The 24,843-nt window shown below is 47.3% G+C and overlaps 3 protein-coding genes across 6 annotated transcripts in view; 2 read left to right on the forward strand and 1 right to left on the reverse strand.

Moving 5' to 3' along the window:
* LOC139050778 (neprilysin-1-like) overlaps positions 1-24,843 on the forward strand; it is a 71,494-nt gene that overhangs the window by 25,082 nt on the left and 21,569 nt on the right. Inside the window, exon 1 of one of the 3 annotated variants that reach the window (XM_070527524.1) lies at positions 9,009-9,191. The exons of the other annotated variants lie outside the window; for them this stretch is intronic. The gene's annotated coding sequence lies outside the window, so the exon portion shown is untranslated. Of the gene's footprint in view, positions 1-9,008; positions 9,192-24,843 lie in introns of those variants that run through there. 3 annotated transcript variants of the gene reach the window in all.
* LOC139050781 (large ribosomal subunit protein uL1-like) lies at positions 3,097-15,588 on the reverse strand. Of its 2 annotated transcripts, XM_070527531.1 has the most exons (6): positions 15,532-15,588; positions 14,140-14,202; positions 8,235-8,399; positions 6,430-6,578; positions 4,267-4,439; positions 3,097-3,350 (listed from the first exon to the last, which is right to left on the reverse strand). In XM_070527531.1, exons 1-6 carry the CDS (start codon positions 15,534-15,536, stop codon positions 3,180-3,182), a joined length of 726 nt encoding a protein of 241 aa, XP_070383632.1. In that variant the 5' UTR covers positions 15,537-15,588; the 3' UTR covers positions 3,097-3,179. The 2 variants fall into 2 exon arrangements, with proteins under 2 accessions (XP_070383632.1, XP_070383633.1); XM_070527532.1 differs by lacking the exons at positions 14,140-14,202; positions 15,532-15,588 and adding an exon at positions 8,506-8,703.
* On the forward strand, positions 19,195-23,737 carry LOC139050779 (uncharacterized). The gene is made up of 3 exons (XM_070527527.1): positions 19,195-19,431; positions 21,190-21,465; positions 23,120-23,737. The coding sequence occupies exons 1-3, from the start codon at positions 19,301-19,303 to the stop codon at positions 23,574-23,576; spliced, it is 864 nt and encodes a 287-aa protein (XP_070383628.1). The 5' UTR covers positions 19,195-19,300; the 3' UTR covers positions 23,577-23,737.

Genomic DNA, 24,843 nt, shown 5'->3' on the forward strand with positions numbered 1-24,843 from the left:
CGTCGCGGGCCCGTTGGACAGCCCAAAGCAACAACTAACAAAAATTTTAAATAAATTTTCAGGACTGCTATAAATTAAGTACGGCTAATTTTCGTAATTTGTTTATTTTCGCTATGCCAACTTGACGAACTTGTGAACAAAGAACTATTTCGAGCAGATCTCTTAGAGAATTGCTAAAAAGTACGCAATCATTATTAAGTAATCTTCATGTTTTGCAGAGGTAATCATAAATGACTCGGTAAACGTTTCCTATATGGCTTGAGAGCCGCACCGATGCCCCAAGTGGGTGCTCCCCCTTATATACTTTCTTTGGCTTGAAAACGGTCGCGATTGAGCGATGAACATGACATGACAAGAAATTTGAGTCCTGAGGTAGTGTGATCTTGGGGAGCTAAAACCGAAGGTCAAGGCTCCCGAAGGTCAAGTCAGTGGCGCCGCCCACAATGGGACCGGAAGATTAAGTTCCGCCACAATGACGTGGGCTCTCTGGACAGCCTGGAGTTGAATGTAGAGATTGCTGCTCTTGAGAGATTCCTGCCACTGTTCTTTCGTTATGGGTGGAGAGGCGTTAAGGGCTGGGCGCAGCCAGAGCATGTGTTCAAAAGAGCATGAGTCATCACCACATTTGGGGCACGACTGTGAGTGGGCAAGATCTATCCTGTTAAAAGACTGAGGAGTGGGATACGAACGGGTTTGCAGAACTATGAGTGTGCTAGCCTGAGGTTTGTTCAATTTAGGGTGAGGGGTGGAAATGTCCTCCTGCCCAGTCGATAATGGGAAACAATTTCGTGGAAAGTGCACAATGGATCTTTGTGGATGCCTGCATTGTACGTACTATTACTGAGCGATGAACATTAGGGGAGAAAATATACGTACCGAGTGGACATTAGTAGAGGTTATCACAAAAGGACCCAGAAATCAAGTCACCTTATTTTTTCGAGCGAGTACAGCGCACTCCCAGTACTTTTCTCAGCCAAGGAAAGTTTTTGTTTTATTTCTTCCCTTCACTAGCTACACTTTTACAAAGACTTTACTCGGTTCCTGTTTATATTTACCGTGATGAAATTAGATCAGTGATACTTAAGACACGGGAAAACATGCCAAGGACGTTTTCTTGAGCCCTAATAGCATTTTCCTTGGGCTCATTGCATGTGGCCGCTCTGTACCATTTGTCTGCTTGTCTGGGAGGGTACGGGCGCACTAGAACAAGACATCCACTGCTTCTTTCGAAGAAAATGGCGCGCAAAGAGCACAAAGCCGTTTATAAGCAGACCCACAATAATCGAACAGTGGCAAAGGTGTTTCGCTCGCCGCAGAGGTGTTGGGGAAAACCACTCAGTGTACTAAAGATGCAGAGGTGAGAACCATTATCACCTCATCTCTCTACAAAACCAATTTTTGGCAAAGACTGCCAGAAAGGGTCTAGCTAACCAAGAGAAGTAGAAATCAAAGAAGACTAAGGAAAGCGACGGCAAAAAGCACCTAGGCAGTGCACGAGTATGTGAAGGAAGAGTGTTCTGCCAGTCATACATGTTCTGAGGCAACAGCAACTACTCGAACCCAATTCTTGATACGCACGTTGAGCATAAATTTACAAATTTCTGTCTTATTTTGTACCGCCTTACTATAGTTCGTTCAGTATGCCTCCTCCTGAACACATGAGATGTCGTCGAACCATCACTTTCTGAAAGGGAGTCGTGAGGCAAAATAGGAAAATCTCGATAAATGACAAGGAAATCACCGCCCAGGCACTCTGCGCAGATGGTTAACCAGCGAAGCTCAAATATGGGGTCCCGATGTTTAACGATGGGGCAATCCCGACGGTTCGTTTAACGACGGCTTGGTTGACTGCCGCATCCTCATACGCAGTTGAAGCTTGCGCTCGGCTGCACGAGCCTGTTCTTGTGCCCTGGCTGCAGCATCGGCACGGCCTAGACGAGCTCGTTGCCGGTTGTGCTCGCGGCGTTGCTAATCGAAAGCTACCTGCTCCTCAGTAGTGCGCGTGGCGTACCCATTTCGGAGCCGGACAGAAATTGCTGCGCGCGTGCTCAGCTGCTACGGAGAGCAACGACGTCACTACTGGTGCAGCTAATCCAACACCACCTAGACAGAAGAAGGCTTTTTCCACTCCGATCTATGACGTCATGTTACCTGACCCGACTGCCATTGAATCTAGGTGATGCTGCCGAGTAGGCAACAGTGAATTTGACGTCACCGCTTTGGTCACGCCAGCCTTATCAATGCAAATCTCAGGCCAGGTAGCGTCACACCATGGATCGGAGTAGACAGGCGTTCTACTATCAAGTGATGTTGGCTAATCGCGCGCCTTTTTTTTCGTGCATGTGCATGAGGTTGTGCCGAAGAAGTTTTCGATTCCACGCGACCGAACGACAGATGGATGAACGGACGGAAGAATCGGCTAGCCATATAAAGCTTCGCTATAAAGGAAAGCAAAATAAGCGCTCTCGCGCGTAGCTTAAACGCTAGCGACGTGAACGCAAAGCTCCTTTCCTCTCTCATAATATGAAAACTTCTCTCGTTGCACAAAATATCGCCTCTTCCTCTCCGCACTCACTTTCTCTCTCAGTGTAGTCTCTTCGGATACCTTTCTAGCTAACCTATGTTACGCAGTTTCCACGAGACTGCAACCCATGACGTACCTTTGTCACACTGTCGTCCGTAGCGGAAAATTTGAGTTCCCGTAGAATTGCGGTGACTCCTGCAATATATCGTTTTTATTTTCTGAAAGCACATCAACTCTCCTCATAAAGCAAAGCCAGTGGGGTTTCTGCAAGATTAGCATTACACTTTGGCTGTTGTGGCGTGCTGTATTGCTGCTGATGTCGACTTTAATCCGAAGCCCCGGCCGTCGCGCGCATTCGAATAGTGACGGAAAGCAAAAAACAAATAAAAACGGCTTTTGTGGTATAAACGCGCAGGGTAAACTTGGGCGTGCCTCATAATCTGCACAGCAACTTCGCGACGTTCGACGTCACAGCTTCATTTTGCGCATTACTTTACCGTGCCTCTCTCTATAGTGCCCTTTCAGCGCAGAAGCATGCAATCAAAACAGCAAAAAAAACAAAGCAACGTGCGGGTGGTCTAGTACTCTTTATACATGGCTGCCAGCAGCACGGCTTCAGGTGTCGGCGGCTCCGTGACTGGTACCCATGGAGTAGTCAGCACAATTTGAACGCGGGCCCCATGGTAGACTTGATGCTCAGAGCATTGATGGTCTCCCATCGATTCCCGATCCGACCCAGGAGTGCGGTCTTGGTCGCCTCGACGTTTTCGGCCAGCTCTTGGGCGCTCATTTTCACGTGTCCCACGGAGATGCTGAACGTCATCTCCTGCACGTGACGACATGAAAAAAAAAACGAAGTCCTGACACCGTAGACAGAACTCGCCTATTTTCCACATGCTCTGGAACTCCGGAATGCAAGGCAAGTGTGATCCGTCAGATGTCATTCAAAAGTCGAATTTATTTGAATAAATTGAGAGGCTTAGTGGTTGCAGGTTGTCTGTCTCTCCTACTACGATCTATTTAGATCTATTATTCGGGTTCACTGACGTTCTATAATATAGCTGATGATTCGGTATGTATGATTCGGTACTGTTGTCACTGCATGCAGATTTTTTCTTGCTAATTGCTACAATAGCCGTGAGTATAGTTAATTTTTTAATACTTCAACGCAATATATCACTTAGAAATGCATTGTATGTTATCTGTATGCCATAATAGTAGTAATCTAGGCAATGTGGTACCTCTGCCTACGAATGTGCTCTCAGTTGATACCGGTTTTGAAACGGCAAAGCTAGCAGACAGGCCGGTGACGACATGCCGCAATTACTTAAAGGATAAAGTGCCGTCTGGTGTCATCATACGCGCAAGCTCGTCAAACGATCGAGTACTTAGACATGTGACCCGCCGCGGTTGATTGGTGGCTATGGTGTTGGGCGGCTATGCACGAGGTCACGGGATCACATCCCGGCCACGGCGGCCGCGTTTGGATGGAGGCGAAATGCGAAAGCAACCATGTACTTCGATTTAGGTGCATGTCACACGACCCCAGGTGGTCCAAATTTCTTGAGTCCCCTACTACGGCGTGCCTTGTAACCCGATCGTGATTTTGGCACATAAAACCCCATAACTTTTTTTTACTTAGACAAGTACGTTTTGTTTATTCTTTCTTTCTTTTCCTTACTCTCTTTGTTGGATTTTCTTCTCGTCTTTCTCTACTGTAAGGGCGCGTGAATTTAACCCACCTTCCTCATCCACATCCTGGTGATGCTCTTGAGCTCTTCGACTTTCTCAAGTACGGGCACGCCTGGCGGCAACGGCGTGAAGCACTTCCTCTCCTTTGCGAAAATGGGTCCCAAGATTCGCTTTAGGTCTGCGACCAGCGCCTCTGGTACCAGGAAGGCGTCGTACCTTGCCGCTGCATAAGCGTTGGAACCACTTGCATATACCGACCGACAGACCAAGTTCTATCAAGTTTGACGTTACGAAATATTCACTGCAGTTGTAGTAATTGTAGTAATACAGCATGATGAGAAAGCAGCGTTCTGTAGAATTTCTATCCGCAATACTAGTAGCTAGCGCCCTCAGTATTGGGCACAAATAAAGCAAAAAAGCAAGTATGACAATATCAAGAAATACTGGTGATCAAAAATGCATCCATAGAAATTGAAGTAATCATACACACAGTATGCACTGGACATAAGGTACGCGTATCTATTGAGAGCATGAAAACTACCACTGTCCTTTAACGTACCGCAGGGATATAAATTTCTTTTAGAAATCGTCTCCCTCTTTCTTTTTTTTTTCTTTTTACGTGCTAGTTAAGTAATTAGAAGCCAAACACTAATTTGTGTTATCGCAAGTTTAGTTCAGCATTACTCCCCGGGACAACTGTGAACAGATACCAAAAAACGTTAAATTGTATCAAACTCTATAACGCAGTCGCTCAAAAGGAGGCGCCCAAATATTCGCGATCCACTCATGTCAGAAGATAGCGCGGGAAAGACGAAATCTTTTACGATCCGATGTGCTCGTGTCTTTTTCGCTCTACCTTCTGCTACAAGTGGGTCTAACCTCACTAGGCCATGAAGGCATTTCACTAGAGTATGTGTGATCCAGTTGACGTTACTCGTTCCTCACGCTCGCACATTGCAAGTGCTTGGGAATTTTGTCAATAGCTTCACTTCGGCATGTAACAAGATGCGTCTGCGGTCCCAATCACGTGGGTTCCATGGAACGCGTGGAGTTACCAAGGTCGAGACAGCAACTTCGTTTAAATGGAAGTGGCGTAGACGGGTCCGGCAAGAATTCGTACTGACCCGATCGCGTTTTGATGCACCTTGCTAATCCGGTTTGTCGAGTCAGCCCACCCCTTGCTGGCGGGTTGAGCAAACTCGCCTCGACAGTCGCTCGACCCGGCCTCCTAGAGAGACCGATGGGTCGACTTGACCAGGTGTTGTCGGGTTTGCGTAAACGTATGGCTAGTGAGAAAAGCTATCCCTCTCAACGCGTGCAGCTTTGCAGCAACGAAAGTCCTACAGTGGAGCCCTGCTACAACAGCCGAACCGCGCGTCCGTTGCCACCCTAAGGGATTTCAAAACTTCCGCCGTAGTACAAATGTGGTGGTTTGGTCAAGTTGGTAGTAATCCGAAACAACAAAATACCATCGTTGGCATCATTTTTGTTTTCCCCGCGGTGGTTTTCTCTTACGTGCTGTATCCGCTCGTTCCAGTTGTAACTGATCGCTGACCGGTTCATATATCGTTCACCGGCTTTCATTAGGACATTTCTCACTGTTTTCGGCAAATTAATTCTGCACAAAGGACAAGTGGTACTGTTGGCGACACTGAAATTAACGAAGTCGCATATTACGATCCGTGCGATGCGGCGTATTGAGAGCTTCAAATGTTTTTCGCTATTCAGAATCAATAAGAACGGTACCATACCCTAGGTAGTGGGAGTCACGTTCTGTTAAGGCCTAGTTCCTCTTGTTTCGTGTTGCTTGATTTGACATCTATCAATGTAAAGGTTGCCTCTCGTAGGTTGCTACTAAATACGTCCTTAGCTATACTTCGCCCGGTATTCAGGTACAGAGAGAGAGAGAGCAAAGAGAGGAAAGTCAGGGAGGTCAACCAGACTAGCGTGCGGTTTGCTACCCTACACTGTGGGAAGGGAAAGGGGGGACAGAAAGAGGAAAGCGCGATAGAGTGAACACTGTGTGTGCGCGCAGCAAAGCGCCTTGAAATCAGTCAAAGTATTCAGGTAGAAGTTGCCGATCAGTGACAGGACTTCTTGAGGCTCCCAGTCCTAACCGTTAGTACTTCCCCGAGGACCCCTGGTGTCGGCTCCGTGTGGCAAGCTTTGACAAACGCTGCCCTACACAACGTTTGTTTGCAACGAACACGCACCGAGCCTCTCAATCGCCTTGCGCCGCCCATTCAGCTTCTTGGCTGTGTCACAATCCATGAAGTTCAAGTGGTTGGCTTTGGCTTCTTCACGTTCCGCCTCGTAGCCGATCAGGCAGGCCCGGATCTTCGGCTTTAGAACGTGCGGCAGCCTGTACAGAAAGACGACGACAAAATGAGGTGAACCGGTGTGGGGTACATCGTAGCCTCCGGGATTGGGAGACGATGCGTGTGAACTCGGAGGATATGCTTGCACACGTACGCATCTGCAGTAACTGGTCGCCAATCGCGGCAGTAAGGTACAACGGAACGGCTGACTTTCAATTACTTCCATAGCACATTCTTAACCCATTAATTGCAACTCGTTCCCTGCTAACGCTTGTGTGGGGAACACAGGCCGACCCTTTGTCTGTGCTCGTCAGATTATGTCGGTCACCCAAAGGTGCGGTAACTATACTAGTGAAAATTCAAGGTTTATTTTTTTTTTATTTTCAAGAAAGGTTATATTATCCTTAGCTATTAGAATAGCACTCGCTCTTCAGTGAACACACGTGCGTTGAATGCAATAGCAAGCTCCTCTCGCCACTCCAACAACGCAAACTCAAACGACGTATTTTTTTTTTCGATATGAACCCACGGAGTAAACAATCGCATACTACAAGTACAATTTCAGTCTTTACGAAATTTACTTATTGTGCTAAGCAAGACGAAGACAAACACTAAATGCACAGAACTGGCGCTGGACATGAAATGACTTGACTAGCTTTAATGCACCACTGATCACATGCGTGAAAGGCGAACTCGCCTCAAAACTGGACAATACACAACATATCCTAATCTTCTATCAGGCGCGCGCATCGCGCATGCAGCTGTTCCGGTGCCTGAAATCTTAACTTGATATCTCGATAAGAATTGTGGTAATGCATCCGTCGTCTTCTTTTATGCAAAAGGCATCGCATTATCAATCTGCACTGTGCAGGCTTCTTTCTACCCAGTATAGTGGTGCTATCAGACATCGACACGCATTGGCATCTTTTACGATTATCTGAGTAGTCGAGCTTGATTGATTGATTGATTGATTGATTGATTGATTGATTGATTGATTGATTGATTGATTGATTGATTGATTGATTGATTGATTGATTGATTGATTGATTGATTGATTGATTGATTGATTGATTGATTGATTTTTCTCGAAATAATTGTGTTAGGACAGAAAACTGATAGTCACGCAAGTCCTGTTTAGCCTTTTGGCGCTGCTGTCAGAGCCTAATAAACTTCTGCAGCTGCGCTTCCTATTGCTAACTCCAAGGTCCTGGCCTAATATGTTATGCCACAACTATCGCCCTGCAAGGTGAATCCACGAATGGATGGTATGCCACGATGGTTGGGATTTCGGGCATGTCGGTGGTACAACGCCTCAGAACCGAGTTATAATGAAAACAACCATGAGGACACATAAGACACATCGAACACACATACGCAGCCCTGTCTGTGCGTTCAGGGTAGCATCCGGTGACCTTCGGCAGTCTTTCTTCCATAGGAATGTCTCCTATTGCCCATTCGTGAACATCACTATGTCCTGAACACTCCCGGATAATGTGCTGCAGGTTAGATGGTTCTTTACGGGACCGCGCACTGTCGACATCTCTTGTCTCGGTTATTCGGCGCTAGTATTGGTGTTTCGCTTTGCCTGCAATGCTCGTCAACCTGTTCCTGCGATGGCAGCTTACACGATCGATCTGGGACACGAAACGCGCTTGAAAAGGCGCGGGTACAGCTTCCAACACGCGTATAAGTTTGCTTACTTGACGACGCCACTGACGCGCTTGTACTTCTGGAAGTTGTAGTCCTTCAGCGCGACCAGCAGGTCCACCGTCTCCAGGAATTTGCGGCGCTTCTTGGTCGCCGCGTCGAGCACTTCGTTGACGCATTTGTACAGCGTCTCCTCGGTCACCTCCTTTGGCTTCGCACTGGACGCAAGAGAGAGAGAGAGAGATGAGATGAGATTCCCACTTGAAGTTTCAAGGCGACTTCCTTAAATGACTGCGGCTAGTTGGTAGTCCATAATGATTTCACCTTCGCGGTCGCCACTTCCGTATTCGTTTGGAGCGCTGGGCGTTTGCCTCAGCCATGCTCACTCCTTAAAGAGACACTGAATAGCGAATCCAGACGATGCCCGACTTCGCTTAACGACTGTCCCGTGGGTAAAACAGCTGCACAGCGCTCCCGACTGCGAAGAGCTCCGAAGAAGGGACGAATTGAACAGACGACGCCCACGGGGGCAAAACAGCACTACCGCAGAGAAAGAAATTCAGCAGGAAGCGGACAGTCGGCGAAAACCGGCGACAGGAAATACGTCACGCTAGTAATAATGTTATCCGTTAGCTAACGCGAGCGTCGAAAGAAAAAAGAAATGTGAAATGAAGTTAACTGAGCGCGTTTTATTTCTTTCTATTCTTTCCCGCTAAGATCACGAAAGCTTTGCCTATAAATGAACTTATGCGTTGCGACTTTATTTTCTTGCGTCCCCTAGCAACAAGCCAATGACGCGCCAGTTGAATGCCTGAGCATATGCCATGCGCCAGACCAGTGGCAGGACACGCCACTGAAGCGTACAAGGCCTACTGCGCATGTGATCGTGCGCATGTTCGGCGACCCGTCTGCTTCTTTTGGATCTGGCCTGCTTTGTTGGGCTCCCGGCGTGTTCTTCGGTTACTTATGCGCTTTTACACGGCACCGCTGCGCTATTTGACTACGGCAAGGTGAGAAATCTTGTTTGACAGTCTGCGCTGCATTTCAAGCAATTTCGACTTATATGCTGCACGACAGCGAACGTTGTGACGCAGTTGCCGAAAAAAAAGAGCTCGGCCGTTGTCGCCAGTTGGTTCGACGTGTACTGAAAGACTCTGGGACATGTTTGTAGCGCTTTCTCTGACCGCGCACATTACTGTAACTGATTTCGTTACGTTTTTGGGTACTTTTGAAGCACGGTCCCCGCATCCGGCGTTGTGAAGCAGTTAGCGAAAAGCAGCTCGGCTGTGGTGTGGTGACGCAGTTAGTTCCGCGTCCACTGAAGTTTACTGAAACAAGTTTGTGATAATTTGTATGCCCCCCCCCCCCCTCCGAAGAACATATACCTTCTTTCGGTATTCATGATTGTCAAAAGCGCGACGAGCGATTGCCGAGAGTGATAAGACGGGAGTGTCTTGCTTGCGCGGGCAGAACGCGCGATAGCTAACGCCGAGAAGATGAAAAACCGGCAACTTATAAAAAAAATATGGGATTTTACGTGCCGAAACTACGATCTGATTATGAGGCATGCCGTAGTGTGGAAATCCGGCAATTTGGACCACCTGAGGTTCTTTAACCTGCACCTAAATCTAAGTACACGGGTGTTTTCGCGTTTTGGCCCTTATACTCAAAAATTATTTCTCCTGAACGACTGAAAACAGGCTCTGCGCCCACGTATTTATCATGAGCGCGAGTAGAAAGCATTCTGTGAGCGTCTGGCTGGGAGCCTTTGTTGTGGCCACGTGTGTATACGTGGCGTACCATCACGTCGGCTGAGGCCAAGTTGTGTCGAAAACTGGCAGTCGTCTATGTTTTTCTACTTTTAAAGAAGGGGAAATAGTACCTGGGAATGGAAGAATGATTAGTAATCGGATGTTTTCGTCATATTTCATGTATGGTATGCATGGCTTGCACTGACGTCATCTTAGCGCCATGTTGGAGCACGACCCCGTGTGAAGCTGCATCCTTTGCGGTCTCGCGCGGTGGTTCTGCAGATTCTGCCGTGGTTCTAGCACAGATGCCAGCACCGTTCCGACCGCGTCTCCTTGACATTGAAGCAGGTTACCGGTGACAGTGCATATGGTAAACTGCCGTCTTCCTCTCCGCCATGCTGGAGGACCAGCAAAGTGAGAAGCTGCGTCCATGACGTCACGTGCAAGCTATCTGTTGTTTGGGATGAGGGGGGTGTTTTCTACCCCATGTTTGTAAAAGCGAATTGCTTTTTTTTTAATGTAGTAGGTTTACCACTTTCGCACGTTTCGCCTCTACACACAACTTTCTTATAAGGTCTAAATACCAAAATGACGCATGCTTGTAATTTACTTTTATTTTCATCTGATGCCGTCTGATGGAACTTCGTACCGGTACCACTGCTGCTTACCTGGCGCCACAACTTTGGATGAGCTCAACAAAAACCCGGAATAAGCCTTTATATTGAGCAAAATAAACATTTCCCTCATTTCACAAGGCATCATGCGTCTACTTCATGAAATAGCACGTCGCACAGCGGACAGATTCGATGGAGGCTTGTAAAGATCGCTCGCAGTCATATTTATTTTAAAGTTGCATTCCTCACTGAGACCGCGCGGTTTAGCAGTAGAATCAAAAACAAATGCTGCGCTGACCAGCGCAGCCAGCGTAACCGCGCCCTAAACCGAAACCGAAAGTGTGGTTCAGGTTTTGATGCCAGTGGCTTGGTGCGCTAGTCAGTTCGGCCGCTGGGCTCTATGGGGATGTCCGCTATTGTTGAATGTCTTTCTCTACGATACCACCGTGGAGGAAGCAAAGGAACTAGGAGAGCTTCGCGTCACGCAACCAGCCTTCGCAAGCCAACTCTCCTTGAAGCCATCGCTTCTAGAGCGAAGCCTTCTCTGCCTATCTACCTGCGATTTGGCGTGTCGTCACCTTCCTCGTCAACAGTTGTCTCGCCCAGTAGAAGCTGTCGGGGACGCGATCACTTTTCGAGAGGTTTCGCCTGACTCGGCCCCGGACCAACACCACCTAGGTAGCACAAATCCAGTTTACTGCGATCCATACCGTCGCGCTACCTGGCCCGAAATTTACATTGACAAGGATGGCGTGATGAAAGCAGTGACGTCAAAACCAATGCTGCATAGTCGGGAGCGTGTCCATTAGATTCTATGGCGGTCGGGCCAGGTGAGCTGGGATGTGGGGCCAGTCAAGCTGCGTTTATGTCGCAGCTTTTTTCCTGCATTCCGCACCACACATTGTATCTTTGCCTCATGTATGAATATGTAAACATTGAATCACTGTGGTGAAATGAACTCCAACTCCAACATGACGTCATGAATCGGAGTGAAAAGGCCTTGCGCTATCTAGGTGGTGTTCACCGGACACGCCGGCTTGCAGTGCTCCTGGCGCTGTGCCGAGTCTCGGGAACACTTTCGGCCACCGACTTCCACGTATCCGGCAAGGTAAATATACCTGGTAGCGAAGATTCCAAAGAAGCTTTGAGCGGCCAGTCGCGCGGTAATATCGCGTGCATTCGAGGGCTTCTTTCACGCTCGGAATTTTTTTTTATGTAGCGCGTATTGAGCAACAGAAAGCTGCATCGGGAGTTTTTCATGTTCCTCTACAATTTTCTCATTCACGTTTTTCATATATTTATAATGATCGAGATGTTGATTAAGACTTAATTATCTAAATAGGCGAAATGCAAAAAAAAATCTCAGTGCCCTTCCACTCTGTGAAGAAGTATGACCAGGAAAGATCTGCATGTAGGCCAATTAATGGGGAACTCAACCTCCGCCGCGGGTCCGGCCGGCATTGGACTATATTCGGGATAGGCCTACGTATGGTGAGTGCTTAAATGCTTCACCTCCGCCGCGGGCCAGCCCGGTATTGCACTAACTTCGGTATCGGCCCAGGTATTGGGAGGGCTTAACGACTGCTTCATCTCCGCCGCGGGTCGGCCCGGCATTGCACTGTCTCCGTGACCAACCCACGTATGGGAGTTTTTCGCTTACGACGACACGAAATTTTCTCGGGCGGTAGAAGTATACAGCTTCCCTGTAAAAATAAAAAATAATCCGAGTACCTCCAAGCGACGGCAAACATTACCTTGGTTCTGTCCACCTACTGGCATATGCATATTTTTGATGTTCGGTTCAAGTTACGTGAAGCAGCCTGTAAACGCTTATGTGGGTTCGGACAGTAGCGCTGAGCGCCTTCAAACATCGTAAAACTTCGCTCTCTTGATTTCATTCTTCGGTGCTCAATATAGTTCCGCAGCTGCTTTCCTCTCCCCCTGTCCACAGTTTTTTTTTTCTGTGTAAAATTTTAGGTTTAACACCCTTTCCTCTGCCGCTGATGACGCGTGCGCTAAAGTAATATTTACTTGGTTAGCTTCACGGCGCATTCGCACATTTTCTACACTGTGAGGCAGTTTTACGAAACTTGCGAAAGTTTTTTTTTTCATGTATTTTTTCAGCGCCACCTAGTGAGAAGGAAAATGGTGAGTATGTTTGCGAGCATATTTTTTTGTCAAGCCTCTACTATAAAGGAAGTGAGCTCTGCTCAGGATAGTCTGCTTTTACATGATCGCTCTGCTCATGATAACCTGCTTTTACATGATCTGCCGTTTCTCCATCCGAGGGACACGAAGGAAAATTAGAGTGCTCATTTGGCAAGACCATGTCCAACGGTGTGTACTGCTCCACCTTGAACGTTAACTTTGACTTGAAGTTACGCGTGTTTTGAACACTGGTGCAAACCCTCATGCCGTAGTTGCAGCGATGATGATGATGATAATGATGGCGATGATGATGTGCATCCCTTTTGGCACATAGGCTGCGACATACGTCACCAAGTTCGAACCTTCGACTTTCTGGTGTGTAGAAGTCTTGATACCTTTACAACCCTAGGCTGCATTTATTGCCGTTCACTGACACCTGGAAACAAAAGCTACATAGCCCGATGCCGTGTTCGTAAGCATGTTTTCATGCCCGTAGAACAGGTGCAATCTATTAGCTACACATAATACGCAGATTATGCACTGAAGCCTTATGTTGGACAATCGCGACACTGTGCAAACGAACACACAGCAATGCACACTCTTAGAAAAATTTACACCCTTTGGGGCGTATCTTGTCCCACAACAATAATCGTCATCCGTGTTGCCCGCGTTTTCTTTCTTTAACGCTGCGAGCCCGGTACTTCCCAGTCACGAACGGCATGCGCGTTATCAGTGTGACGCAGCATTCTCGACAGGAAAGTAGCGAGCGCCGAGTTTTCAGGAAAGGAAACGCAGGCAAGGCAGATGACGATTATTGTTGTGGGACAATATACACCCCAAAGGGTGCAACCATTTTAAGAGTGTAAGACATTGACCCGCGTTGCGAATGGATCGCCAAGCATGAGAAAGGCGGCATGAAATAAATATAGCCGAATACGCAAAGTATTTTTCTCTGATCAGCATGCTGCACATACGGAGAACACCATAGACTATTCCGGAATTTCGATATATCATTTTGTTGGAACATCGGGGGGAAAAAAAGCTTTGTACGTGCTAGTAAAGGAAATTTGAAAAGAAGTATGTCTGCTCGCGGGAGATCAGAAATTTGCGAGTAAGAGTGTGCAAACTTGCCGCTGCCTCGACAGTGGAGCTATGATGAGAAATTTAATGCTACATGCAAGTATATTGGGATACAAATGGCAGTTAACGCATCGGGTACGACCAATCCACTTGTATCTGCACTTCAAACACTTGAGGCATTAGTATCTTGTACCCGTACCATGATAAATTTGCAATATATCTTTCACTGCAGCCCTGGCAGACTTGTCTCTAGACGTACTGAGCACATATGCAATTTCACGCTACGAGTTACGGCGTGGCTAAAATACCAGCGAAAGGGGGTTCGATACCGGTTTTTTACGCGACTGCCGCTCTTCAGGGCTTACCTCGGCACTGGTTCAGGTGGTGGTGGTGGTGGTGCTGGCTGAACGGGCTGGTTCCAGGCGGCACTGCACCAGAGGAGGTAGAGTAGGCATACCAGTGGCGGTTGAGTCCCATGAATACTGACGCTAGCTTCGAAGAGATGGGAAAAAGATAGATTTAAAGAAAAAGAAAAGAACTGTAGGATCCGTGTGTTACGTCGCCTTGCCTGTGAACGACTTGGGAAGATACTGTTCTTCGCTCTTATATTCCGTGCAGCGCGGTAACGTTACAAACATAGCTTCAGAACCCTGCATGTCGGCGTCGCAGTGGCATGTAGTGTCTGTGCGCATGCGAATTCAAATTTTTAAACGCCCACTTGTAGCCATTGAGCTGGATTGCTGGTCACTAGAAGGAGAAATCGAAACGCATATTGTATACCTACTGAAATTACACTAATAAGCTTTTCTGGACTCATTGCTCTAGGGCCCGCATTGCAACTTACGAATTGAAGCCAACGAGTCGTCGAGGCGCGTCCACTAGGAAATAATTTTGAAGTTAGTATCAGTTTTGAGATAAGTGCATGGAGTCTGTTTGCCGGCTGTTATTATCATGGGTTGGTAAACTCACTCCTGAGTCGACTGACTAAGACTCACTCAAATTCACACGCACCCGTTAGTTTGAGTGCGAACGAGCCAGACTGAGCAGTATTGTTGCGAGTCTGAGTCAGAGTGAGTCCGTTTGAGTATAATTTTATTGAGTTTGAGCCCGAGTGAGTAAAATGTTGGTAGGTCTGCGTCCGAGTGGAGACCTACGCAACAGACATGTTGTCTGAGTGAGTGAGTGAGTCCTGTTTATTTTGCCGACTAAGAGCTTTTAGTGATGATTCACCACCGACTCCCTGGTCATGTGCGCGTTTCGGGCCCGCCGGGCAGGTTCCGTTGCTGGACCACGCCGTGACCCTTCGCCAGCTGAGCCGCACAATTTCCTGGCTGACGTCAAGCGTGGTGCCAGTAAAACACGACGTAAGATGCAAAACTTATGGATTGTCTGTATCACGAAAAGAAAGCGCACAAGAATCAAAATTGTCTATTCGAGTGAGGTACACCGTATACGCTAATTTATGATCTGTAGTCTATAATCTATGATTGCGTTTCAGATCAAAGTTTCTGGACTCCAACGCATCTTGCGTATCTGACTGCTCATTGATCGAAATTTGATGCCAAGCACGACCCCACACGACGTCGCCACTTCAAAGCGATTGTGTAAGCCCTCTTGCCAGCTTCGCTGTCAATTTTTCAAACAATAGAGGAAAGAGGCTTTCGTATGGGTATAAGCATGGCCATGCAGAACTTAAAGGAAGGCAGAAAGCTGAACAAGAAGGCCAAAGCAAAAGTGAAAACACAGGGACTACGTACCCCATGCTGAAGCGTGACCACCCGAACGCGACGATGTTTATGATGATGATGCTGGTGCTGATGCCGATGATGATAATCCTCAACTATGCCGTGTACCCACAAAGGAGGATAGGCTAAGAATCTGTTTCCTTCTGTTTCATTTGCGTTGGTACCCAAGCGCTCGGGCTTTTAATGCGAATAGCATTCTCGGCATTACCGGGCAAGTTTTCTTTTCGACTATTTAACTATCGAACCGAAAACCAACTTTTCTCACTGGTTGTGCACTACTGGGTGCGTGACACTCGTGAGTGAACCACTTTGACGTTGAACTTGAGCGACTGGGTATGCGCCGCTCTTCAACATACTCATAACATTTAAAACATGTCGTCATCAATTACACGCCCATGATAAATGGATTGTTAATAAAGTACACAAAATGTACATAGAAGAACAAACTTTCGTTTAGCGCAAAATCAATTATTTTGATCTTCTTTCGTTTCCTTTCTTACCGTTGCTTGAGGATCAAACTTCGGATTTTGGAATAGCCGGCTGTGATGTAGCCTACATTTCCATGTTTGGACAACAATAATAGAAAAGGCGCGAGAAGTCGTCAAAGAAACAAGATTAACGTATACTGGGCAGTCAGACTTACTGAAGCAAATACCCTAAAGCGAAATGCGAATAAAAATCTAATAAAGTGGCACAAAGGGGACACTAGGGGAAGTTATGACGATTCTGTTTAAACAAGGCCGGTCCCCATACAAGTGACCTATGTGACCCGTATGTAGCCCAAGATGAAGATGTTGTCGTTGCTGTTCTTCTTTTTCTTCTCATGCTCACGATGTTGTGCTTTAACGATTCGGTTTCACGTCCCATATTTACGCTTTCATTCTTACTTATTTCTAAACTTTGTCTCCAATTTTTTTCTTTTTCTATCCCCTTTCTCTCCCATCTTTTTTCTCTGAGATTTGTGTTTGCCGTCTCACAAGACTGACTACACTGCCCCATTACTCCTTCTCTTACGGCATGTATTTTTTATTTCTTTCATTATAAAGCACTACAGACGCTGTGTCTGCACATGTACTCAGGAAGACGTGCCTCAGATAGGCAAGAATGACAAGAAATAACGAACGCCACCAACGTTTAAAACGTATACTGCATAGGTCTCGAGGCTCATCTAATTTCAGCTGTGCTGCAATATCTGTTCACGTGCTCAAAATTTGTTCAATGAATTTCCGAAATCTAGTTAGTTGCATGGCGTGTTGGAAATTTTTCAAATGCATCGGGTGTCAATGTCTTTTCAATGTATTATAGACATCATTCACTTCATTCAAATCGCCTGAAATAACATACTTTATTTACGTCACGCGATAAATGATCGATTTTGTTCCCGCACATTTGTATTTCTCAAGTTTCTCGCGTAGAGTGCAGATTTATTCGTACAAGAAAGCTCAGAATATTTTTGTTCGTGAGGTGTCCTGTTTCCGCAAATTTTTTCTTTATACTGAAGATGCGAATATGTAGATGCGATGCGATGTAGATGTAGATGCGAAGATGCGAATATGTAGATGCGAACACAAATTCACAGTTTCGACCCGCAGAGCAAAGCATTGGCAAGCGGCAAGTTTCCTTTTTGTTTGTTTTTTAATTAGATTTCGGGATTTTACGTGCCAGAACCACGACGTGATTAGGAAGCACGCCGTTGTGGTGGACGCCGGATCAATTTTGAACCACCTGGATCTAGCACAATCCTCGGGATCGGCCCACCTATGGGGAGTGCTTAACGCCTGCGTCGCCTCCACCGCGGGTCGGCCTGACATTGCACTGTCTGCTACACGCGGACACGATAGTAAGGAAGGCATCACTTAACAGCTTCGCTGTAAGAATCTCAGGTTGTCATACAAGCTTTCGCCACGAAATCGAAAACCAAGCTTGCATAACCCATTGTAGTGCTGCACTACTTCGAAAATGTTTGTAGTTTATTTAATTACGAAAATTTGCGAAAATTCGTTTAGCATACAGAGAGCAGTAACCACGAAGACCTTAGTTTTCAATATTCCAAAATACCGAATAGTTTCTTTTTAATATGAATAGGATGTGCGTAGTATTTGATTCCTATTCGAAACTTCAAATATTCGTCCTCCCCTAAGTTCAGTGCCTCTGTGGCGGGCATTGAATGGAATACGCCTACATGGCGTGAAGTATGGTGTTTAGATCACAGCAACTGACGCACTGCCATACGGTAAGAGATCACACTGCTCTCTAGCGGCCAGGGCTGGCGGAGGCTCTAGAGAAATGGGAAATTCCCACTTCTCCTTCCCACACTCTAAGAAAAATCCCGGGGAAAACGGGAGTAACTGCACCGTTAGTCCTAAAAAGGGCGCTTTCGTCCCTCAAAGGACTAACTGCATGAATGTGCGTGCCGTGTGCAAATTTCGGAGAGTAAGTGTTTAGTTCCTGCTCGGAAAGAGAGCAATGGGAGGACGAACGGCAACAGTTACTCCCCAGGCACTTCGCTGTGTTGGTCCGTGTCATGGAGCGATGCGGCGAAAACGGTATTGTCTATAAATCATGAACGGTTCGAAGTTAGTGCATTGTCTATTGAACTACATGCAAAGCAGCACCTTGCCTCTTCGAAAATTACGTGAAACTTAAAACTGGAATGTGAAGAGGCATGCCCTTCATGCGCACCCTATAAGTGAGCGTACACATTAAACGCGCAAGTCATTGATAGACGGCTAGATTTTCTTGGTCAATAGTACCTAAGTTCCTTCCGTTCCAAGGAGGTTGCGAACTGAAGCGATGTGTAGCGCAAACGGCACACGCTAAGTGACAGAGGAATTGCCCTTCTCTGTCGTCTTCGGTGCCCCGTTTGAGCTCGCTACACGTATACATGGCGTAATGCCTCAGTTTAAATCAACCTAATAATACTCGGGCTTATTTCTTTTCGCAGTCGCTTATGGTTGCAAGTACACTCAACGTTAGACTCTCACTGCATAGCGTGCACAAAATACGGAGTCACTTTTATATTGCCGCACTTGTGTTCCCATGCTTAACCTTGCCTAAATATCCCGTCTTGTCAACCAAGCGGCGTGGTGAAGTGGTTAGAGTACCTGACTTGTGAGCGAGAGGACGTGAGTTCGACTGCTGCTCTTAAGCCCGTTTTTTTTTTCAGCTCATTATTTTTTTATTATGGTATAAATGCCTAATTTAATTAATTCCACCTTGCGAAGCATCGGAACGAATTACCGTTACTCCCTTGAGGACCATCGGGCAAGCGCAACTGTTAGTCCCCGAAGGAGTAAGCGCATGGGGAGTAACAGTTCATCCCATGTCAGTTCGTCCCCAAAAGGACTAATGGTTGTGGCAAATCAGTTAGTCCCCAAAAGGACTAACCTCCCTACCCCTTTTAGTCCTTTTTTTCTTAGAGTGCACTTTACACTTAGTCCATTCCCGCTTCCCACGTAGCTAAGTGGGAAGTGTCACTTAGCCTCCGCCAGCTAGATGGATGCCAGATGGCGGCACAACTCCCTACCACGGAATTTCTGACAGTACGTCCAAGGTTAGCGTTACGGTAACGTGACGTTGCGTCGAATTGTAACATCACGCTAAGGTGACATTGCGGCACAAGCCCCATAGTGGGTTTGTACCGCTTTCTGGCAGTAGCAACCAGCAACAGCTACGACTACCGAACGTTAAACCACGAAGAAGACGAAGCCAATCGGTCGCTGCGCTGGCCCATCGCATCGCAGCCATCTGCCAGTGAAAGCGCCCACCAACCTTTGCTGCGATGAGTTCCCTCGCAACCTACCCGTACAGCAGCCAATACTCCACGGTGGTCCGACCATCGTACCACCCTATCATGATGCTCGGCCCCATGGGACCGTATAATCCATCTCGGCGTGCCTACGACAACCGCACGTGAGTCGTGTGCCGCCTTAGTCATGCATTGAACACACTCGCTTCGCAATACCTGCAATGGGCGCTGGATGTGCAGCTCGAACTTCACTTGCGGCAGCAGATTGTACTTGGTGTCTTCACTGCTTCGTTTATCCTTTCGTCTGAGCCCTCATTTGTGTCGCCTGTGTCATGGGTACCTCCCGATTGAAAGCAGCGATCACAGAAAGATTCACTTGCGACAGCAAGTTATAAATGGCCTTAGCACCGGTACTGTTATAATGTACATCCTCGTCTGAAGGCTTTTATGTGTCGTAACTCTAGCAACGCTGAACGCAAAACGAACAGGCAGGGGAAAACGCCAATGTATGCAGTAGTCTGCATGGGTTCAGGAGAGGTTCGTCAGTTGAGACGCAACTAATTAACTACACATTCGCATTTCAACGCGGTCTGGAACTTACAAACTGACTGCGTCTTTGGTGATTTTTCTAAAACATTTGACCGCGTAGCCCTCAGTCACCATTTTGGTAAATTATCAGCAATAAAATTGAATTGCCTAACTTCTTCTTAGCTTGGCAATTCTTTTTTCAAACAGGCAGCAATACCCGCCGCAGTTCATTTTTCTTCGCCGTTTTATAACGTAGACACAGCCTCAAGGAACATCGCATCTATTTAGTAAAAAGAAAAACGACCCCTGAGTAAAAACATACAATGATATCCATGGCGTCATATGAACATAAGTGACACTGCCGTAGATAGGGCGCAGCGGCGTACGGCTGGGCACCGCGCATAATGGTACCGCGCGCTCAGGTCACTGCTCAGCACCTTTCTACCCCTTCCCCCCTGTGCAGCGCGGTTGAGGTGTCCTCATCTGAGAGACAGTTACTGCGCTGCACTTTACCCCATGTTTTTTCCTTCCCAAACAAGAATCTCTCTCTCACTCCTCCCTCTCCCTTTCGCGTGCGACAAGAGCTGCGCGCATCAAGCCACTATCCTTCTCGGCTCACCCTTTGCGCGTTTCCCCTCGCACCAACAGCGTACGGCGTGCGGGGCGCAACAGGATCTCATCACGCTTTGACTTTATATGGGACAGCACGGCGACGCCGACAACGAAAATTCGCCTTTAGTGTCCAAATAATTGATATCGCATTAAAAAGAAGACATGGGATATAAAAGATCTTTAACGTTAACCAGCTCGTCCAGTTGCTCACTCTGTTTTCTGTAAAATAAGTTGTCCTCTCACTCACTCACTGCCTCCCTCCTCTCTCATTTCTTTCTTTATCTCTCTCTTTGAGAACGCCTCCGCCAACTGTGTAGTGGTCTAACGGCTGCGGATTTATTTATTTATTTATTTATTTATTTATTTATTTATTTATTTATTTATTTATTTATTCAGCATTGATTTAGACACAGTGAAGGTCTTGGATGGCAAGGCTAAAGGCAGTACATTGTCTGCCTGACTAAGGCCCTGTCACCCATACATTGCTCAACAGTGCGGTAGCATATAACATACAGATAGTATACACGCATATCAATAGCGTGGATTAGACGTACATAGCATACATTGCAAACTTGAGGGCTTGAGGGCGGCTAACGCGGCGGTCAGTGAGCAGCAAGAGTCCCAACACGAGCGGCGAACCCCGTGCACAGCGGCGGCGATGATTGGCCAGCGTTCGCCGTCTTCACCACCCTCTCTACATATCTCTCTCTTTCTGTGTGTGTGTGTGTCTCTCTCTCTCCCTCTCATGTTTCCTCCTGGACCTGCCATTCTCCCGGTGGCAGCCAAAACCTGTGGTTCTACGTCTGCTCGGTGTCGTTCATGTGCACCTTCGTGGTGCTCATGGTGTACTCGTCGATCGAGATAAGGCGCCAGATGCACGACCTCACCTCGCAGAACGCCGCCAACTACAGCACCGCCGGGAAGACGAACGTCACCGGCACCACGAATCCGCCGCTCTTCGAGTGGCACCAGCCGGACGGCACAGGGCGGACCGGCGGAGGGCGGACCAGCGGAAGGGAGGGCGTCGCAAATGAAAACATGGTCCCGGACCGCGACCAGTAAGTTGCGCGCCACTTCCGACTTGATTTATCGAAGCGATACCGAGTGGGGGAAAAAAATGGTGGCAGGAACTGTCGAAGACGATTGTCCGAGTCGGCGATAGCTTTCCTGCGTGACTTGCTGCACATCCCCCAAGCCACACACCCTCGAATCACGAAGAGCTTTATGGGCACGTCATCGTCAGTTAGGTGGTAAATCGTTCACCTTGAACAAGATCTTGGGACCATGGTCTCGCACATCGCAGCTACAAAAGGCCACAAAAGCGCTGCTTCGATATTTGAAAGCTACCGGATGGAGTCAGCGTCTGTGATCCGGACTGAGTGGCCCAATGATATCCCCAGTAGACTTTCTGTCCTTCTTTTAATCTTTCCGCCCACTTTTCCCTTTCCCCAGTTTAGGGTAACCAACCGGGCTCAGTCCTGGTCAACCTCCCTAGCTTTCATTTATTATTTGCTCTCTCTCTATCTCTCTGTGTATCTATCTATCTATCTATCTATCTATCTATCTATCTATCTATCTATCTATCTATCTATCTATCTATCTATCTATCTCTATGGGCACATCAGCAGACACACGAAGAGGCACTCTCGCTACCATCCACAATGCCAAGTGATGCCACGACACAGTATATCTTGTTGTAATCGATCTGCCACACTTGAAACTTCGTATCAATTCCCACTATCCCTAACCTGGCTGCAGACTTCGTTGCATTGGCTATTCATCAAACGGACGCGCTCGATGTGGAGTTGTCCGTTGGAGATGATGTGCCGTCGTTTAGTGTACTTAGGGCTGAATGCCCCACGTGTCACCTTGGCAAAGTATTCAAGGGCATAGGATAAGAACGGTCTCGTGCTGATATCGCTTACGAATTACCGAAACTGTGTGTTCGGGCTTCTGTGGGACTCTGTCGGGAGATAACGTCGGGCGTCTGCAAATCGAGGTTCGGCTGTATTCCGAAAAACAACGCTTGGACCATCGAATCGCATACCCAATACTTTTTCTTTAAAAAATGAAGGAAAATACCCCTGCATCAGTGCGAAGATACTGAAGGAATGCTCCGCTTCAATTTATGTAATGAATCAGCAGATTACCTGAGGCAGAAACATCTTCGATAAGATATCAAACAGCAAGATATGAACAGAAAAACATTGCTTTGTTCAGCGTGCTAACTGTAGTGCCTCTCAGTATTGAGTCAGTATTACTACTAAACATGGATTAACAACACATTTCAGGCGACTCTGCAATGTTTCTTTTTCTTCCCCCCCCCCCCCCAGATAAGCACGAACATCCATTCTTATTCTATACTATCCGTAAAATACAGGCGTATGCGAAAGTTCCGAGTATCAAATTCTCGAATCTAACACGACTCAAATGATAGATACAGCATAATCTAATCGTATTCGAAATTTAACAATGTTCCCAGACATCTAGGAGAAAATGTCGTCGGAGACAGCTTAAGGAGTACCTTGGAACCCGTGCACAGTGCAGCTTCCACACCACCTGAACACGAATACATTGATTCTGCTGTCGCTTGCATACATATAAAAGATTAGATGGTGTACATAATTATAAAGAAATTACGTGTCAAAATTGGGTCACGCTTTCCGTCTAATTCACTTTATATCTTTCCTCTCTCCTTCGCCGACCGGACAGCGTCTTAGTGGACACGCCGGAAGAGCGTCGGAGGGCAAACCGCCGGTATCAATTTACTGACGCTTCTCCATACGATACGAAGAAGACCACGCTTAGCGCTGCGGGCACCGGAAGTGACGTCAAGCGGTCGCCGTCATCCAGCGCTACCTATCGGCTTACGACAACACCCAAGCGCGTCGCCGTCTCGCATTCGTCGTCCGGAATCACAAGCATCAAACAGACGACAGACAGCGGCAACAGCAACTCTGCCTCTGTAGCCACCGATCATAAGAGGACGATGGACGAGGGGTTCCGAAGGGGGAGCCAATCATCGGCTAAGTTGCCGACTGCGACTCACCCACCCGGAAAGTTGCACGAAGTGACGAAAGTAACACAAGCATTGACTTCAAGAGCACGTGACGTCAGCGGTAACAAAGCCGGCGTCGGGACAATCCGCGCTTTGTCCGCTAGGCGGTGAAGCACTACGATAAAAGCCACGTTTTTGCCGAAGAGGACCGGGATTTGACATGAACAAGTGTACCCGGAATCTCATAAACAACGGTGACGATAATAATTTTAGTAACTTAGTGCATTCTGTTACGAAAGGTAATAAATGTATCCGAAAGTTGAAAGCACTTCAAGACGTGTCAGCGGCACTTGTGTTCGTGCTGCATTCCCAAGAGTGTATAGAAAAAAAAATGTCGTTAGCTCTTACGAAATGGATCTCGTGTTCAAATACCTAATTCCACACTTCCCCATTCAGCTACTAATTAGTTCTTTGTGTAACCTTTACTGTTTGCGTTGCCGGCTAACTACTACTCGAGGGGACACTGCGGCCCTATATCTTCAAACGTGTCTCCACGCTCTGGCCATAGGTGTTTTATAGGCTCAGAGCTCTCTAACGGGGTACCTGAGGCTTAAGCCTCTCATTCGGCACCTGTCCATGGAATTGGGCAGACCTCGAGCAGCGCAGCACCTCACTGTGACAGCAGCAGCCATCATCACCAGCCTGTTTTACTGCTACTGCAGGAAAATCAACATCCACGTATACATTACCTCTGTCTTATGTCAGCCTAATGGTGAACTCCAAGGTAGATTCGGAGTGCTTCCAGTAGTAGTTCTTTCGGTGCTCCTTGCGGAGCAAGTCTATTCCTTTGTGACACTGAGAGTGCCTCCCGTATCTTTCAATGGCGGAATGGGAGCAGCCCCGCCGCAAGATCCACTCCGCGGAGTAGCGCTCTGCAAAAATTGAAGGAGTAGACCGGAAGTCGCTTCATGTCAGGCCACCCACACTCAACGTACCGCTATGGCGCTCGCACCCGTGGACGCGAACCGCGGTCCCTCGGAAGCAATAAGCGGTGCTTCGCATCGTCAACTTGCGCTGTTACTGCTTTGCTCGCGGAGAGAGAGAGAAAGAGAACAAACATTTTTATTGGGTGAATGAAACTTTGGAGAGGCGTCCTCATTCCAGAACGCCTTGAGCTGGAGAGCGATGATTCGTCTAGCTCAAGTTCCCAATCGACCAGCGGTGACTCAAGCGAAGAAGCTTGGGAAGCTAGTGTATTCAAGCAAGCTTTCGACATCGCATGTGACCAAAAGACCGAAAGCTGTGCGTTTCGTCAACGACGTCGTTCGCCAGCATTCGGACAACTGCTGCTCTTCGGAAGTTCGCGTTTTAACAGCCTTCACTTTTGTTGATTAAATGCAGTTTCGAAGGCACTTCAGGCTGTCTCGATGTGTTGGCA

Source organism: Dermacentor albipictus, chromosome 10, assembly GCF_038994185.2.
Source record: "Dermacentor albipictus isolate Rhodes 1998 colony chromosome 10, USDA_Dalb.pri_finalv2, whole genome shotgun sequence".
Classification (NCBI taxonomy): domain Eukaryota; kingdom Metazoa; phylum Arthropoda; class Arachnida; order Ixodida; family Ixodidae; genus Dermacentor; species Dermacentor albipictus.

Excerpts from the sequence above, each read along its gene's own strand:
- LOC139050781 (XM_070527531.1), bottom strand. Across the intron at positions 8,400-14,139 it reads CCACCTGAACCAGTGCCGAG|TGCGAAGCCAAAGGAGGTGA; the intron begins GTAAGCCCTGAA and ends TCTTGCGTCCAG. Across the intron at positions 6,579-8,234 it reads CGCGTCAGTGGCGTCGTCAA|GCTGCCGCACGTTCTAAAGC; the intron begins GTAAGCAAACTT and ends CTTTCTGTACAG.
- LOC139050779 (XM_070527527.1), top strand. The coding sequence starts at position 19,301 with ATGAGTTCCCTCGCAACCTACCCGTACAGCAGCCAATACTCCACGGTG. Across the intron at positions 19,432-21,189 it reads CGTGCCTACGACAACCGCAC|CCAAAACCTGTGGTTCTACG; the intron begins GTGAGTCGTGTG and ends TCCCGGTGGCAG. Across the intron at positions 21,466-23,119 it reads ATGGTCCCGGACCGCGACCA|CGTCTTAGTGGACACGCCGG; the intron begins GTAAGTTGCGCG and ends CCGACCGGACAG.